Source organism: Prionailurus viverrinus, chromosome D1 (genome assembly GCF_022837055.1).
Source record: "Prionailurus viverrinus isolate Anna chromosome D1, UM_Priviv_1.0, whole genome shotgun sequence".
NCBI classification, from domain to species: domain Eukaryota; kingdom Metazoa; phylum Chordata; class Mammalia; order Carnivora; family Felidae; genus Prionailurus; species Prionailurus viverrinus.
In genome coordinates, this window is record NC_062570.1 from 67,496,154 (window position 1) to 67,513,432 (window position 17,279).

The 17,279-nt window shown below is 39.3% G+C and overlaps 1 protein-coding gene across 1 annotated transcript in view; it reads left to right on the forward strand.

Annotated features, from left to right (window-relative positions):
- The first annotated feature begins 5,768 nt into the window (after positions 1–5,768).
- CTR9 (CTR9 homolog, Paf1/RNA polymerase II complex component) overlaps positions 5,769–17,279 on the forward strand; it is a 28,678-nt gene continuing 17,167 nt past the window's right edge. Inside the window, exons 1-7 of the mRNA XM_047823322.1 lie at positions 5,769–6,174; positions 7,452–7,550; positions 9,563–9,802; positions 10,321–10,438; positions 11,267–11,356; positions 13,674–13,822; positions 15,719–15,826. Of these exons, the coding sequence (XP_047679278.1) occupies positions 6,130–6,174; positions 7,452–7,550; positions 9,563–9,802; positions 10,321–10,438; positions 11,267–11,356; positions 13,674–13,822; positions 15,719–15,826 (849 nt within the window). The 5' untranslated portion in view covers positions 5,769–6,129. The remainder of the gene's footprint in view (positions 6,175–7,451; positions 7,551–9,562; positions 9,803–10,320; positions 10,439–11,266; positions 11,357–13,673; positions 13,823–15,718; positions 15,827–17,279) is intronic.

Sequence of the window (17,279 nt, forward strand, 5' to 3'; positions counted from 1 at the left end):
ATGTGTTTACTTGTCACTGGCCTTGAAAGTGTATTAATCCTGGGATGCCGAGGTGGCTCAGTTGGCTGAGCATCCAACTATAGCTCAGGTCATGATCTCGTGATTTGTGAGTTCGAGCCCTGCATTGGCTCTCTGCTGTCAGCACAGAGCCTACTTAAGATCCTCTGTCCCCCTCTCTCTCTACCCCTCGCTGCTCATGCTCTCTCTCTCTCAAAAATGAATTTTTTAAAAAACATTAAATTTTTTTCTAAAAAGTATTATTCCTGCTGTTAAGATTTTGCTCAATATCCTTTCTGCTTGAAACATTCTTCCCACATTCAGCCTATTCAAATTCTTCCCATTTTTAAGGCCACCTCAAATTCTTTCCTTCCTTCAACAAGAATCAATAATAAAATCCTTACAACAAGAAGGGGTCTTGTGCTCCTTATCTTTAGGGACGACCAGAAAGAGGGGAAGAGAAGAGTTTGAGAGTCTGTGTCCTATTTGAAGGGAGAAAACCCAAGGGATAAAGCATATGGCCACAGTTTCCAAAGAAGAGTCACATCAGCATTGACCTATCCCATTACACCTCATCTTATTTCCACATGAATCCTAGGAGACAGATGCCACTCCTCATTGCTCCGCATCGTTGACAGATTACTGTACGCATGTCATAGGGTTGTTCCAAGGATTAAATGAGTTTCAGCATGCAGAGTGCTGACACAGTAAACATTCAATGCCTGTTTATTACTATGACTTAATTCATATCAATCAAAAAGATTAATTAAGTTACTCAGGCATCCCAGAGATACCACACACTTAGGGATATTTCCTATATTAATTTCTTGCCTTGGGAATTCCCAGATCAAGTACGTAATATCAAACATCAAACCTACCTGACATACAGACCCATGGTTGCAAATTCTCACGTGAAACTCTCACACCCCTCTCCCAACCACCTCTGTCACACTACCACCACCATTTGCAACTTGTGAATCCAGACACCAGACTGTCATCTGTCTTGGTAGGATTTTTTTCTTTAGTTCCACCCTACCCACTGCCCCTTGTGCTGAAGGTGTAGTTTTTAAGGGCTTGCAGCATGGGCCCAAAGCCTCTAATTCTGTCTCTGTGAGCATTAAAACTCAAGTCCTGGAAGTAATGGAAAAACAACATCCTTCTTGCATCCACCGCTATCTGGGCAGTCTTAGTATAGGCTCAAATTCCTTTACTTTTCAAAATATTTTTTTAATGTTTATTTATTTTGAGAGAGGGAGGGAGAGAGAGAATCCTAAGCAGGCTCTGCTCTGTCAGCACAGAGATGAACTGGGGGCTTCATCTCACAAACCATGAGATCATGACCTGAGCCCAAATCAAGAGTCCAACACTTAACCGACTGAGCCACCCAGGCACCCTTATAGGCTTAAATTCCTGTTATTCAGATCATTAGATCTCTCAGCTATGCATTTACAAGGACATTTACTATGTTGTTCTTGTTGGGTTTTTAATCCAGCATATCTAGGTGTTTTACGACTGGAGGATTTTCTGGTTATTCTAATTTTCCAGAACTAAGATTCCCATCACAGTTTTTCACTGACAATCAAATTAGGGCTGTTTACCTTTATGTTCTCAGCTCTTACCTAAGGGAGCATTTCATGTAGTTTTAAATTCCTAAAAATAAGCTCATGTTTTAGAGATGAATGTTTATTGAAAACCCAGAGGAAATTATGGTGTAGATTATAAAACAACTGCCCAGGGGCACCTGGGTGGCTCAGTAGGTTGTGTCCGACTTTGGCTCAGGTCATGATCTCACGGTTCGTGAGTTTGAGCCCCCCGTCAGGCTCTGTGCTGATATCTCAGAGCCTGGAGTCTGCTTCAGATTCTGTGTCTCCCACTCTGCCCCTCCCATGCTTGCACTCTGTGTCTCTCTCAAAAATAAATAAACATTAAAAAAAAAAGTTAAGAACTTTATAAATAAATAAATACAAGAGATCTGATTTAAGATGTCAAACATTCTTTAAGATCAACTATTCTTTATCTCTTTTTAATAATTAGCATATTGTATCAGCCTATAAAATAGCTCACTCTTTGGATTGCGTAAACATATGTATTTACCAACACTGCAACCAACCACAGTACCAACAACAGAAAACTAAAGACTCTTAGCTGTCTCTCTTGAGTATGTACTCAACAAAGTCCACACTGACCAAATACACTAATTGCTTTACCTTCATCTGGTGCACTCAGGCCCAACAAGGTGAATGGCATTTCGTGAAGCAACACCGCACAATCATGCCAGTTGAAATAAAATCTCTGTACTCATTCCAAAACTAGATCTATATAGTTTAAAATGCCTATATCGTCCATATCTGCTAAGCTTAGGGAAAAATAAGAAGCTGCCTGTAAGTACCAGAGTAAAGAGTCGCAATTTCGGTCCCAATTGTTGTCAGGTGATTTTTCTCTCTATCCAGTATTCTGATTCCTGCAGACCCTCTACCCCTCCGTGCCCACTATATGCTAGAATGCCTCGAGCTTGGTCCAGGCCTTCTCTTGTCATTCTACATCCTCTCCCTAGATTATTTTACACAATTCCATAGTTTTAAATTTCATTTATATGTCAGCAGCTCACAGACTTCTTTCTCTAGCCCAGAGACTGTCTTTTGAGGTCCAAATCTGTATATCCAACCTGTCCGATATCTGTCTCAGACATATCTCTGATACCCAAGTAGTGATGTAGTCTTGCCCTAATGTACTCCTCTATAATCATTTCTATCTTGGAAAATGACACTTCAATCACCCAGTAATTGATGGCAGAACTCTGGAAGTTCTTCCTGACACTACTTTTTCAATGACCTGTATATATAATGCATTAGCAAGACCTAGTGATTAAGATTGATTGATTGATTGATTGATTGATTGATTATAGTGGAGGTAGAGAGAAATGGAGATATACTATGTCCACTACCTTAAACCTATTCCTAGCTGTTTATCATGTGTTACCTGGCCAGTCACCAGGACTAGTTTCCTAAGTGGTCTGCCCACATCCTCTCAAACACTCTAATCTATTCTACACAATGTAACCAGAACAATCTTTTAAAATGACAAAATCAATTCTTTATCACAGGCACATGCTGATTGAAACATATACACATCACTTAAAACTTTCAGTTACATTGCACCTAAGATAAAATCCCAACTCCATAACATATCCTTTGCCAAAAGAAGTCTCAGAGACAAAAGCATTTAGAAAAAAAAAAAAAGATTTCTTGGAAAACACTTGCAAAAGGTTACAATTGAGTTCAACTTTAGAAGGACTGGTTCACAAAACACGGTCCCCAAGGTTATATGGTTCATAATGGAAAAAGCAACTTTCTCATATGTTTGCCATACTCCCCCAAATTATTGCATATCATCAGACTTAGAAAAGTCAGCATTACAAAAGTCAGCAATTAAATTATTTTTGTTAGGGAATCAGTAACATGCGAGAAAGGCTAAAGGTTTTATTCACTTTGGAGACTATAGATAGTATGACACTGTCCTTTTTTGGCTTACCTCAGAGCACAAAGTGTTTTGTTTTTCTTAACTGTGGTATGTGACATACATACTTTCTCATATTGGAAGCAGGGAAAGGTGCTAATTTTGCTTTATGTGGATAAATCTGGGCATGATGTGGCTACTTCTTATGTCTTTGCCCTCAACTTATGTTATGCTTCCCATATCTATGTTCCAGCCACATGGCCTTCTTTCAGGTTCACCAACTCTTCCCCCAGCACACTGTTCCCTGTCTGGTACACACTCTCTTGTAGCCTTTATGGAGCCAAATCTTACTCATCTTCCCAGTTACAACTTAAGTATCCCTTCCTCCAAATCCCAATCTAAATCTATTCTCCTATTATTCAATCAGTCATAATGTCTGCATTATCAGTTAGGATGCCTTTGGTTGTCAGTAACTCAACGACAAATTCAAACATATTGCTAGGGTCTTCAAGGCCAGGGAGGTTTTGAGCATGGAGAAGAACATTCACCAATATGTGTACTTTTGTACAAAGCTCACTTTATAAACATTGATATGTAGTAAGCAGTATTTCCTGGAAATGTTGTCTTGTTTTGTCCCAAACAGTATTTACTAAGCATATGTGGCTATTGAGCGCTGGAAATATGGCTAATGCAACTGAGGAACTGAATTTTTAATTTCATTTATTTTTAATTAACATTTAAAACTGATAATTGCTTCAGTTTTTGGAAAACTTAAGCATGCTTGGAAAAACTCAAATATGTGAATCTATTTTTGCAACTGCAAATTTTTTTTTTTTTTTTAAATTTTTTTTTCAACGTTTATTTATTTTTGGGACAGAGAGAGACAGAGCATGAACGGGGGAGGGGCGGAGAGAGAGAGGGAGACACAGAATCGGAAACAGGCTCCAGGCTCCGAGCCATCAGCCCAGAGCCCGACGCGGGGCTCGAACTCACAGACCGCGAGATCGTGACCTGGCTGAAGTCGCACGCTTAACCGACTGCGCCACCCAGGCGCCCCATTGCAACTGCAAATTTTAAGAAATCTAAATTTTATGAAATCAATTTCCAATTGAAATTAAGCAATTAAGAATAAAGCATGTAAGTGTAAAGTACATAATGGATTTCTAAGATTTGTATAAAAATGTAAATTATCTCAGTTTTTATATTGATTACCTGTTGAAACTATATTTTGGATATATTGGGTTAAATAAAATATGTCACTAAAATCAATTTCATCTACTTGCTTTTGCTTTTTAAGTGTGGCTAATAGAAAACTGTAAATCACCTAGCTTATTTAAAATTACATGACTAATTACAGAGTTAGCATTATGTTAGGACAGCACAGCCCTTAATGTTGAAATAGTTTACTCAACTAACCAAAACAAATTTAACAAAGTTTCCACATTAAAAGGCTTACAAAGTTTCCACTTAAAGTTTTTGAGGGAGTTAGGAGGAAATACAAATGTCGAGTTGGTGCTTTTAAAAGGTAAGTGTATAACATGCTGATGCTGGATTGGAATTTAGGGCTTTTAGGGGGAGTGGATGGAGTATTAGGTAAAACGGGAGACCACTGCAGTAATCCAGGCATCAAAATGATGATATTGGTTCCGGGCTAGAATGGAGGTGGTGAGATGAAGAGAAGATACACCTGAGAGGCATTTAGGAGGCAAAATTGACGTGGTTTAAAAACTTAGATTCTTATCTGATTGAATGAAAACATTGATTACAGACTATTAATCATATTCTACACTGAAAACAGTAATTAAAACGTATTTAATCGAATTCTATAATGTAATCAAAACAGATTACAGGTTTAATCACATTCTTCAACAACTTTATTAAAATCACAAATCCAGCAGATTCTCCTATGCTTCCAAGAACCGAAAACACGCGCGCGCGCGCACACACGCGCACACATAAAATACAGAACTGTCATAATGATTACAGAATTCACTGGAACATTTACATTTAAACTGATCACAAAGGTAGCACAGGTATGACTTGCACCTAATATCCGCTAAAGGAGGAGCCCCTGACAGGGCTGAGGAATGCATGATTGAATTATTCACGGCAATCTACAGAAGAAAAGATCGGCCAACTCCGGGGCACAGAGGCGGAGTCCGGCTCGGACACTATTGCCAGAATTGGCCGGAGGTCCCACGTCAGTCAGTGGCCAGGCCCCGAACTCGAGCCTCATTCGTCGTCCGCCCACCACGGGGCGGGACGGCTACGCCTTCGGCGCTTTTATTCACGCCGCGCCAGTGCGGGTCTGATTCGGAAGCCGCAGACCCACCGAGGAGCTGGCACGCTAACGAAAACCTCGACGCCGTCATTTCGGAGTCAAGGAAACATCGTCAAGGAAACATCAGAGACACAGGCTGAGCCAACCTTCCGACAGGCCCTCCCGCGGGGAATGCTTCCGGGGCAGGGGGCGGGGCTGCCGGAAGTGGCCGGACGCCGTCTGCTGTTCGTTGTTTAAGCGGCTGACGGGAAGGAGAAGCCGAAGCCCCGGCGGCGCCGCGGGGCGGCAGTCACGACCTGATCCCGGGCGGCCGCTAGCCTCTGGACGAGCCAGAAGCCAGGAGTACCGGCTGCGGAGCGGAGGGGCGAGACGCCCGCTCGCCTTCTGATCTCATCATGTCGCGGGGCTCCATCGAGATTCCCCTCCGGGACACTGACGAGGTAAGTGTCGCGTATGGGGGAGGGTGGGGGCCGTGAACTTGGACGATCTCTTCCTCTCCCCTTCTCTCGACTTCGTCTCCTAAGCGAGAGCACCTTCTCCCCCAGGAGCCCAGGTCGAAATCCCCCGCCGAAATCCCAGTCACCTCCTTCCCCAGCTCCTGCACCTTCCCAGGCTGGGAACATCACGTCCCCGCAGCCTCGGAGCCACCCCGAGGAGTACTTGAAAGTTCCTTTCCTACCTGTTCGTCTGTTACAGTACTCTGCTCTCTTCCTAATTCACGGGCGCAGGGGTGTGAGAGTGCCGATAAATTGTAAGGCACCTCAGATAAAAGAGGTGGGCGCTGATGTCACCGTGGTCTCTCTGCTGCTCAAACTATCTTTCCCAGAGAGTACATAGGAGTCGCCCTTTATCCCTTAGAAACTCGCGTCTGTCATGGTGCACTGTGTCCTCCACACACGGCTCCATCAGCGAAATAGAGACCCAGAGATATAGCCTCCACTGTGCACAGATAGAATTTAACCCTCTCTCCCTTCCCACGCCTCATCATGGGTAGTCTGGGGCTTGTCTGAGTAAAGCTCTCAGCAGTGATGTTTATATCCAATATATATATATATATATATATATCTATCTATATATATATCTATATATATATATATATCTATCTCATATTTGTACTTTTGTTGGGTTGAGATAAGATACTGAGATATAATTCACTTAGCGTCAAATCCACTGGTTTTCAGTAGTATTTGCAAAGTTGTGTAACCATAACCATTATCTAATTCCAGAACATTCACCTACTGTTAATTTTTGTGCCCACTTTAGGAGTGTCGGTGACACGCAAATGCTGTCTCCCTGATTAATGTGTACAGGGGCATTCAACTTTGCATTGCCTCTGGATTGTGCCTCTCAAGTTGTCAGACCTATAGCATCAGAGTGTCTGGGGTGCTTTTCTGCAATCTACCTGCATTATGTGTTAAGCAGGGTTTGGTTTTGTTATTTTTGAGCAAGCACAGCTTTTGGAACATTTTATAGTTCTGGTGATTTGAAGACAACTAGCGGTATTTGTTGGCTTCTCTATGCTTTTATCTTAATATTACCATATGACCTATTTGACATGTGTGCCTTAAACATTTCTTAACATATCTTTGCTCATCCCTATTGAAAGTGAACACAAACCCTCTGTGTATCCATATTGATGTATATTCTGAAAAGCAGCAAAGAAGAAATGTGAATTTAAGGAAAAAATAAAAGTTAAAACCTACATTTTGTGTTTTAGGTCATTGAACTTGACTTCGATCAGTTACCGGAGGGAGACGAAGTTATCAGTATTCTGAAACAGGAACACACACAACTGCACATATGGATTGCTTTGGCGGTCAGTGTTCATGTAACAAATATTTTTTATGTGTTGACTGGGAAAAACCTATGATTTCTATTTCCAGATACAGTAATAGCCAGCTTGGGAGCATGATAAGTAAATTGTACCATGTGTGTGGAAGTTAATTGTATTACCATTTATAGAACAAGAAGACCAGTTTCCCAAGTGATGTGCTAGTCCACTGGTAAATTAGTATGGGTTGGTAATGGCAAAATTCATTTACATTAAACAGTATTCTGTGCTGATTATTTCTTAATTACTCAGTGAAGACTGGCTTATGGTTTGTAGATAATCTGAGAAAAAACAAGATACCACCATGTAAACATTACTTAGTGGTGTTGTCCATAACAATAAAACATTTCCCATAAAATACTCTAGAAAGTGATTACATTCCAGGCTCGCTCACAAAAGCTCTTTGGGGTGAAGTTTATCTCAGTCTTGTTTTTTGTCCTCTTTGATCCCTTCCACAACATAAACCCTCCTGGAGATTCTCAGGAGAATCACTTCAGAGAGCCTAAAATTCTAACATCCTTCACTCTCCCCAGAACTGACTGCCTAATGTTTCCTTTTTGTGAGAACATCCTAGTAGATTATTCTGGTAATATAATACAACATATACTGCATTCATTTTTGCAAAGCAAGTGTGCCACAGGTCACTTTCATGTAAAGATACCTAGTATCTTATATTATCTTGAAAGGTAGAAGTAGATCTAGAATTGAACTTATATCCAGTGCTCAAACTTAACTGTAAAGAATTTCTTAGATATAGATTTACAGAGAAATGCTTTTAGTGACAATAGTGCCTTTCTGAAGTGTCGTTTTCCTAGTCTGTGGAGAACAAGCCATTAATGCTTGTCACATAGTTTTTAAAGCCAGAGGGAATTTAGATTTTCTGTAGTGTAATGCCTTCTTTCACAGCACTTACAGAAAAAATGGAAGATTGAAGTATTAGCATGGTACCTGTGGTAAAATTGATGAAACATTGTGGGCTGTAGTATGTTACAAAGAAAAGAGTGTAGGCTTTGGGATCAGAGAGACCTTTGTTCAAATTCCTACTTGGCTGCTAACTAGCTGTGTGACCTTAGACAAATGATCTACCTTCTGAGCCTGTTTTCTCATCTATAATGTGATGTTAGTATTCACTTTAAGAGTGATTGTAGTAGATTAGATTGTAGTAGATTGTGTAGATTAAAGATAAGTATGTAAAGCTCCTGGTGCAGTCTGTGGCTCATAGTAGTTAATAAATGATGAATATTCTTTTTAGTATTAATAAATGAAACAAATGCCCAAGGAAGTTATTCAGCAGGCCCAAAGTCATGGATAATTTTGATAGATCTAGAACCAGAGCCTAAGTTTTCTGTTTAGAATTCTGTATCCTTATCCCTCTCCTTATTGCTTTTTCTCTTGGGCTCTGATTTAGTTTGAAATCAACTATTGCTAGCTAAGTAGTAATTTGGAAACATTGATAGTGATTATCACTTTTTTAACAGCTTTATTAAGGCATAATTCACCTATAATAAACTGCACATATTTGACATGTACCATTTGAGATGTTTTACCATATTTCACCCCTGTGAAATCACTACCACAATCAAGAATAATATATCCATCACTCCCTAAAACCTTCTTCCAGACTCTTTCCCACCCCCCATGGTGCTTAGCCTACACCTGATCTGCTTTTGTTGCTAAAGATTGCATATTCTAGAGTTTTATACAAGTGGAATCATTTCAATGTGTACTCTTTTTGGTCTGTCTTCTCTCAGCATAATCATCTTGAGATTTATCCACATTGTAGTATGTATGAGTAGTTCTTTACTTTTTTCTACTGAGCAGCAGCCATTATACCACAAGCAGATTGCCACTGCTTGTTTATCCATTCACCTGTTGATCAACAATCGAGTTGTTTCCAGTTTTTGGCTATTACAGACAGAGCTGCTGTAAATGTTTGTATGCATCTTTTTGTATGGACATATGCTTTAATAATCCTAATCTGATTCTTTACCTTTTAGCTGGAATATTACAAGCAAGGAAAAACAGAAGAGTTTGTAAAGTTGTTGGAAGCAGCACGTATAGATGGCAATTTGGACTATAGAGACCATGAGAAAGACCAGATGACCTGCTTGGATACATTGGCAGCCTATTATGTACAACAGGCTCGGAAGGAAAAGAATAAGGATAATAAGAAAGATCTTATTACACAGGCAACCCTGTTGTATACCATGGCCGATAAAATTATTATGTATGATCAGGTAAAATAAGATTTCTTTGAATTTATGAAAGGGGAAAAAAATACCACATGAAATAAAATGTGTGTGATAGGCAACAGATTTTTTTTTTGAAAGAATTTTTCTTAAAATAACGTGGTTGATAATAAATAGTCAAAAGAAGGAATTCCTTGTTAAAACGGAAATTTCTTTGGTTGTTGTACTGTTGAAGTAATGTGGGCAAATTTAGCATACATAAAACTTATCCACATGTTGAGTCAATAATTCTTTCATCTCCAGGTGAATTTCAGGCATATTTTAAGGAGTCTAACTTTTCTTTTCGTCATTGTTCCTGGCACAGACGACTTGCATTTCTGGATAATTTCTTGATTTGTAATTAAGAATTACCTATTGGTAGTTCAAACGCATTATAGTCAATAGAAGAATTTGTGTGATACTCCACCTCCTTCCTATATAGTTTTCATTTTATTGTTGTATATTCATGGTAAATTATGGTTAGTCTTTGGTAAAGTCAAGTCTAAGATGATGTATTACTTTTTCAGAACCACTTGTTAGGAAGAGCCTGCTTCTGCCTACTGGAAGGTGACAAAATGGATCAGGCTGATGCACAGTTTCATTTTGTACTCAACCAGTCTCCAAATAATATTCCAGCCCTTCTTGGTAAGTCATTTTTGGCAGCCATTTTAGGAAACTGTTTTTCATCATATGCCTGGAATATATTTCTTTGGCCTAGACAGCAGCATAGAAGAGCTTTACCTTATAAAAACGATCTTCAGGGCACCTAGGTGGCTCACTCGGTTAAGCATGTGACTGCGGCTCAGGTCATGACCTCACAGTTAGTGGGTTACTGAGTTTGAGTCCCGCATCCAGTAAGCTCAAGCCCCACTTCCGGTGAACACGAGCCCTGCTTCGGGTTAAAAAAAAAAAAAGCAGTCCCCACTTTGGGCAAGCCCCACTTCTCTCTCTCTCTCTCTCTCTCTCTCTCTCTCTCTCTCTCTCTGTCTCCCTCTGTCTCCCTCTCTCCCTCTTTCCCTCTCTCCCTCCCTCCCTCCCTCCCTCCCTCTTTCCCTCTCTCCTTCTCCCCCTCCATACCTTGTTCATTTGTGCCCTCCTTGTCATGTAAATAAATAAATACGTAAATAAATAAGATCTACAGTGATCTATGATCATTGTTTCTTTTTAAGCTACATAAATAGAAGCTATACCAGTTCAGAATAATCTGTAATCCACTTCTAAAGAGTAAATAAGCAATTTCTATTTGGATAACGGTCAGCTCTTTTACTTATTGTTTTATAATATTTAATATGACTTTTATTTATAAGCATACATCAATATATTCTTATGGAAAACAGGTTTTGATATGAAATCATTTTTACTGTATTCAAGTATTTCTTATTCAGAGATGTATTTGATTTAGGTGAGTTCATGTAGAGTGTATGAGACTTGTGTTTTTTAAACAACTCATGTTTATCTTTAAAAATCATTTAGGGAAAGCTTGCATTTCATTCAACAAGAAGGATTACAGAGGAGCTCTTGCTTACTATAAGAAAGCATTGCGTACTAACCCAGGATGTCCAGGTAAGAGAAAAACTTTAAGTCTAATCTGTGTATGATCCAAGTGAAAATATTGAGGATTTGACAGTTGCCTATGAAGTTAGTTGTGGAAAGATGCTATAGGGTTGTTGAAAGAATTGAAATTTTTTAAAAATGTTATGTTTGATCCAAAAGCTGAATAGCAGATCATCTTATAATCTTTCTGTTCTTACACTATTTTTCTATTGAAAATCAGTGATTTAGCAAATCTTATTGAGAATCAACTATGTGCCAGGCATTGTTCTAGACCCAAGGAATGCAGCAATGAACCAAAGAGACAAAAATCCTTGCCCCCATGGAATTCATTTTCCAGTGGAGAAGATAAAATGAGTAAAATATAAACTATGCAAGATAGTGGTAAAAGGAAAGTAAAGCAGAAAAGGTATATGAGAAGAACTGGGGGTTTGCTTAGAAAAAAATCAGGAAAATATGTCAGTGAAACAGTAACATTTGAGTAAAAACCTTAAAATAATAAGCATGCAGATTAAATGGGAGAAGATTATTCCCAGAGAGGGGGAATAGGAGGTACAAAGGCTCTGAGGAAAGAGTGGGCCTAGCAGGTTTCAAGAACAGTGAGGAAGCTAGTGTGTCTGGAATCAAGAGGGAAAATGAGGAGGAAAAGTAGTAAGAACTGAGTCAAAGATATAACCAAGGACCAGTCATGTAAGGCATAATAGATTAGTATAAGGACTTTAGCTTTTACTCTGACAGACATAGGAAGCCATTGGAGGGCTTTGGGCAAAGGAGTAAGTAACATGATCTGACTCATATTGAAAGGATCATTTTGAGCTTCTGGGCTGAGACTAGAGTGGGGCAGGGGGGCAAAGATAGAAGTAGGGAGACCAGGCAGAAAGCTGTTGCGGTCATGTGGGTCAGAGATGATTGTGGCTTGCACTAGGGTGGCAGTAGTGGAGGTATAAGTGATCAGATTCTATGTATACTTTGAAGGACGAACTGACAGAGTAGATGTGATATATGAGCAACTGACAGAGTAGGTGTGATGTATGGGCCAAAGGAGGGATCAAAGGTAACTCTTTTGCATAAGCGACTGTAAGAGTAGAGTTACATTTTAGTATATCTGGAAAATAGTTCAAGAAGAATTATTTTTCAACATGAAAATTTTAAAATACCTTTTAGATGTACAACTGGAGAGGTCAGGAGGGCTGTAGCTCAGGAAAGAGGTCTGAGCTGAAGTAATTAATTTGGAAGTCATCAACATATAGGTGGTGTATAAAGCTATGAAACTATGAGGTCGCCAGGGGAGTGAGTGTAGGTAGAAAAGAGGCCCAAAGATGGAGTTCTAGGGCATTCTGGCATTGTAGAGGTTAGGGAAATAAGGAAGATGCAGCAAAGGAGCCTGAGAAGGAGCAGCCAGATGTAGGAGGAAAAGAGAGTAAGTGCAGTGTCCTTGAAATCCAGTGTAAAATGTTTCCAGGACAAGACATCAGACAGTATCACATTCTATTGTTAGGTCAAGTAAAGTAGGGACTGAGAATCAATCATTGAATTCAGCAGCATACTAAGCATTAGTGACCTTGATAAAAGCAGTTTTACTGGAATGGTGGGGGTGAGATCCTTGTTGGAATGCATTTAAGAAGATAATGGAAAAGGAAAGTTATTAGAGGCAGCACACACCTGTAGATAGATATGTCAAGGAGTTTTGTTCTCAGGGGAAGAATAGGAGTGGGTTGACAATTGGAAAGGAAAATGGAATCAAGAGAAGATCTTTTTAAGATGGGAGAATGTATATGGATGAGAATGATCTGATATAGAAAATTTGATAATGCAGGAAAAAGAGGAGAGGGTTGCTGAAGCAGTGTCCTTAAATAAATGAGAAGGGGTGAGATCTCATGACCAACCAGTGGAGAGGTTGACCCTTCATGGGAACATGGTGGAGTTTTGGCATGGCCTTAAAATTGGGGAGCATGTATAAGCATAGCTCTGAAGAGAATGACAGTATGTGCATGTAGTCAGGCACGATATTGAAGACCTTACTGAAGCTTTTTGCTCTCTGTTTAAAAATTTCTCTTCAAAAATTAAGACACTGAAGGTAGAGTGTAACCAGGAGTGTTGGAAGACAAGAGAAGTACCAGTATTGTAGGTGTTCTGTTTATGATGAGAAAGGAGGAGAGCAGTATGGTATACTATCCACTGAAAGCAAGTTTGTGGTCTACCAAAAGATTTTGTAGTGTAAATATACTGAGGTTAATTTCAGGATTTTGAGACTCAATGTTTAAGTATTTTGTTTAATTTGAACCCTAAAAATGTCCTAGTTTGACAGACTGAATGACTGTTTTTTTAGCGGAAGTTCGTTTAGGAATGGGCCATTGCTTTGTGAAACTTAACAAACTGGAAAAAGCTCGTCTGGCATTCAGCAGAGCCCTGGAACTCAACTCCAAATGTGTGGGAGCATTGGTTGGACTGGCTGTACTAGAACTCAACAATAAAGAGGTATGTGAGTGAAAAAAAAATTTTCCTGACTGATTTGTCAGACTTACTGTTCCTTATCTAAAATTCTTGAGGCCTAAGTGTTTTAGAGGTCAAGACTGCAGGTAATAGGTTATTGGGATGCCTGGGTGGTTCAGTTGGTTAAGCATGTGGTGCTTGGTTTTGGCTCAAGTCATGATCTCACAGTTTGTGAGTTCAAGCTCTGCATTATTAGGCTTTGTGCTGATGGTGTGGAGCCTGCTTGGGATACTCTGTCTCCTCTTTCTGTTCTTCCATCCCCCCTTTCTCTCTCAAATTAAGTAAATAAACATTTAATAAGAAGATTTCATGTAATAGAACTATAATATGATGCCTGGACTGCATAATATATAATACCCAGGTATTAGGACACCACCCCAAATGCAAACATGTAGTTCTGTGTCAGAGTGAGTGACTGTTCACACTAATAGGGTAACCTCACTATTCAGGTAAAGTTTTGCCACCAAGTGAGCTTACTCCAAGATTACAAAACAGCTTGTGTTTTAAGAAGTTTTTGGATTTCAGAATTTCAGGTGAGGAGTTGGTAGGTTGTATATCAGTTTGGCATGCTTTCAATTGCAAGTAACAAAAAGCATACTACAGTGACTTAAACATGAGGGGTTTTATCATCCACTAAACCAGCTATCTAAGGTCTTGGATTTGGCACCTCAGTATCATTAAACCCAAAGTTTTACATCTTTCTGTCCTTAGTATGTGGATTTTCCTTCTTGTGTCTGTCACCTCATAGTTGCAAGATAGCTGCTGCATCTCCAGGCATCTCATCATTTCATCAGCCTGATGGAGGGAGGAAAGGGAAAGGATAAACGGCTTTCTGTTAGAGCAGTTCTGTCTCCATCATGCTTCCCCTTGTGTATAATTGTCTAGACAGGGTTATCAGGGTTTCTCAGCACTATTGACATATGGGGCTAGATAGTTTTTTGTCATGGGAAATTATCCTACCCGTTGGTAGGCTGATCAGAATCCCTGACTTCTGCCCACTACATGCCAGCACATCCACCCTGTTGTGATAATGAAAAAAATGACATTACCCCCAGTTTAGAAGTGCCTGGGCCAATCCCCAGAGAAGGGAAATAGATTATGTTAACTGTTTTAGATCAGTCATCATTCATCCCCTGAGGTTTGCAAAGAGGAAAAGGGAACTTTCCTTCCTGAAATTAAAAAATCTCCACAGGCTGTAAAGTCTGGCCTCTGTTAACAGGGTAAGAAGGGTGTACAAGCTGTTGGGTAATCCACAAACATCTGCCACACCAAGAAGACAGCTAAAATCTATAAAACTAGAAGGGGGCTTTTTGTGAGGGAGGTTCTAACAATTTAACTCAGTATTTGAAATTTTTTTTATCCCTGCTGAATGTTAACTAAATAAGAGCTATGTTTGGTGTCTGAACTTAGATTTATATAACCTATTTTTCAGACTATAAGGAAAATTTTCAAAAAATGCTGATTAAACGAACCATGAGGTCCTGACCTGAGGCAGAGTCAGATACTTAACAACTGAGCCAGCCAGGCGCCCTGATCCCTCTGGTTTAAATGAAGGAATCCACCTCCAAAACGCCTCGTCCTCAGCTTGCTCTCTTAAATTTCAGACATGCTAGGAGTGCCTGGGTGGCTCAGTCAGTTGAGCGTCTGACTTTGGCTCAGGTCATGATCTCGAGGTCCTTGAGTTCGAGCACTGCGTTGGGCTCTGTGCTGACAGCTCAGAGCCTGGAGCCTGCTTCAGATTCTGTGTCTCCCTCTCTATCTGCCTCTCCCCAACTCATGCTCTCTCTCTCTGTCAAAAATAAATAAACATTAAAAAAATTTAAATTTCAAAAAAAAAATGCTGATTAAATAATGGCCCTGTTGTCATCATTTTTCTTTTAGGCTGATTCCATCAAAAATGGTGTCCAGCTTCTTTCCAGAGCCTATACTATTGATCCTAGCAACCCCATGGTATTGAACCATTTGGCAAATCACTTTTTCTTCAAAAAGGTAAGAGAACTCAATTTATTAAAGTTGTTTGCTTTTAAATCCTGATTTGTTTTTCTGTTCTGCAGTTGATACTCTACTTTTTAACTTGGAAAAAAAAATTAAAAATCTCAGGAGGTTTTTTCAAATTAGAGTTTGTATTAGTTAATTGGGGATGGGTATGTTTGTTCATTCATTCACTCATTTTATATTTATTGACCCTTTATACTATACCTAACACTGTGATAGGGATGTGGAGACCAATAAGATAGAGTTTCTGTACTCAGGAGTTCAGTTTCATAGAAAATGCAGACATGTAAACAAATGTAAATATAGAAATAAAGGTCTCTACCCTGCTGTGGTAGAAAAACGAAAGAGGAAGTGATCAAGTGGTTAAGGAGGTTTTCACCAAGAAGGAAAAGCCCTTGAACTGGGTTTTTAGGAGGAGATCTTTAGGTAGTTGAAAAGGGAAAGGTACAGCTCTATGAAATATTCTCAGTAGTTTAGTAAAAGCATGGCATATGGTGGGCTCATGATAGACAATGCATTGGATCCAGATGGTGGGACACTGGTGTGATATAAGGTGTTTGGACATACTTCTCTAGGCAACCAATGAGTCATTGAAGTTTTTGTTTGTTTTTGCATATTGATCAAGATGTATTTTTTAAAGTTGCCACTAATTCTGTAGAAGCAATGGTATTTTAGATTTTTTTGAATGTTAAAATTCAGTATTTCATTGGCAAAGTTATTATACAGTAAGTATGAAAGTTTTATCTGCCATATGGAAACCAGGTACTAAACTGTACTAAGAACTTTAAACTAAATAGCAAGTTAGGTAAAAGTTCACTAAACTGTATTAATCCTTGTTAATAATAGATACTATATCACCATGATTATTGCCACTAATATGCAAGTACTGTTATCTTTTTAAAATGTTTATTTATTTTGAGAGAGAGATTGAATCCCAAGTAGTGTCTACCCTGTCAGCACAGAGCCCAATATGGGGCTCAATGTTATGAACTGTGAGATCATGACCTGAGCCAAAATCAAGAATTAGACACTTAGCCAACTGAGCCATGCAGGTACCCCCCAAGTACTATTAAATATGCATTCTGTAGGAGTACCTGGCTGGCTCAGTCAGAAGAACGTGTGACTCTTGATCTCAGGGTTGTGAGTGTGAGCCGCACGTGGGGTGTATAGATTACTTAAATAAGATTTTTCAAAAAATGCATTCCATGAATTTGTATAATAGTCACAACATTCCTATGAGATAGTTAATATTATCCCCATTTTGTGGATGAATAATTGAGGCAGAGGTTATAGCCTAAGGTCATACAGCTATTAACCATAATGCTGTATTTCCTCTGGCTATAGAAAGCATACTTGCTGTTCATAATGAATTAATTATTTAAGCTTTATGCTGTAACTTTTATTTGTTTTAAATTTTTTTTTTTTAACATTTATTTATTTTTGAGAC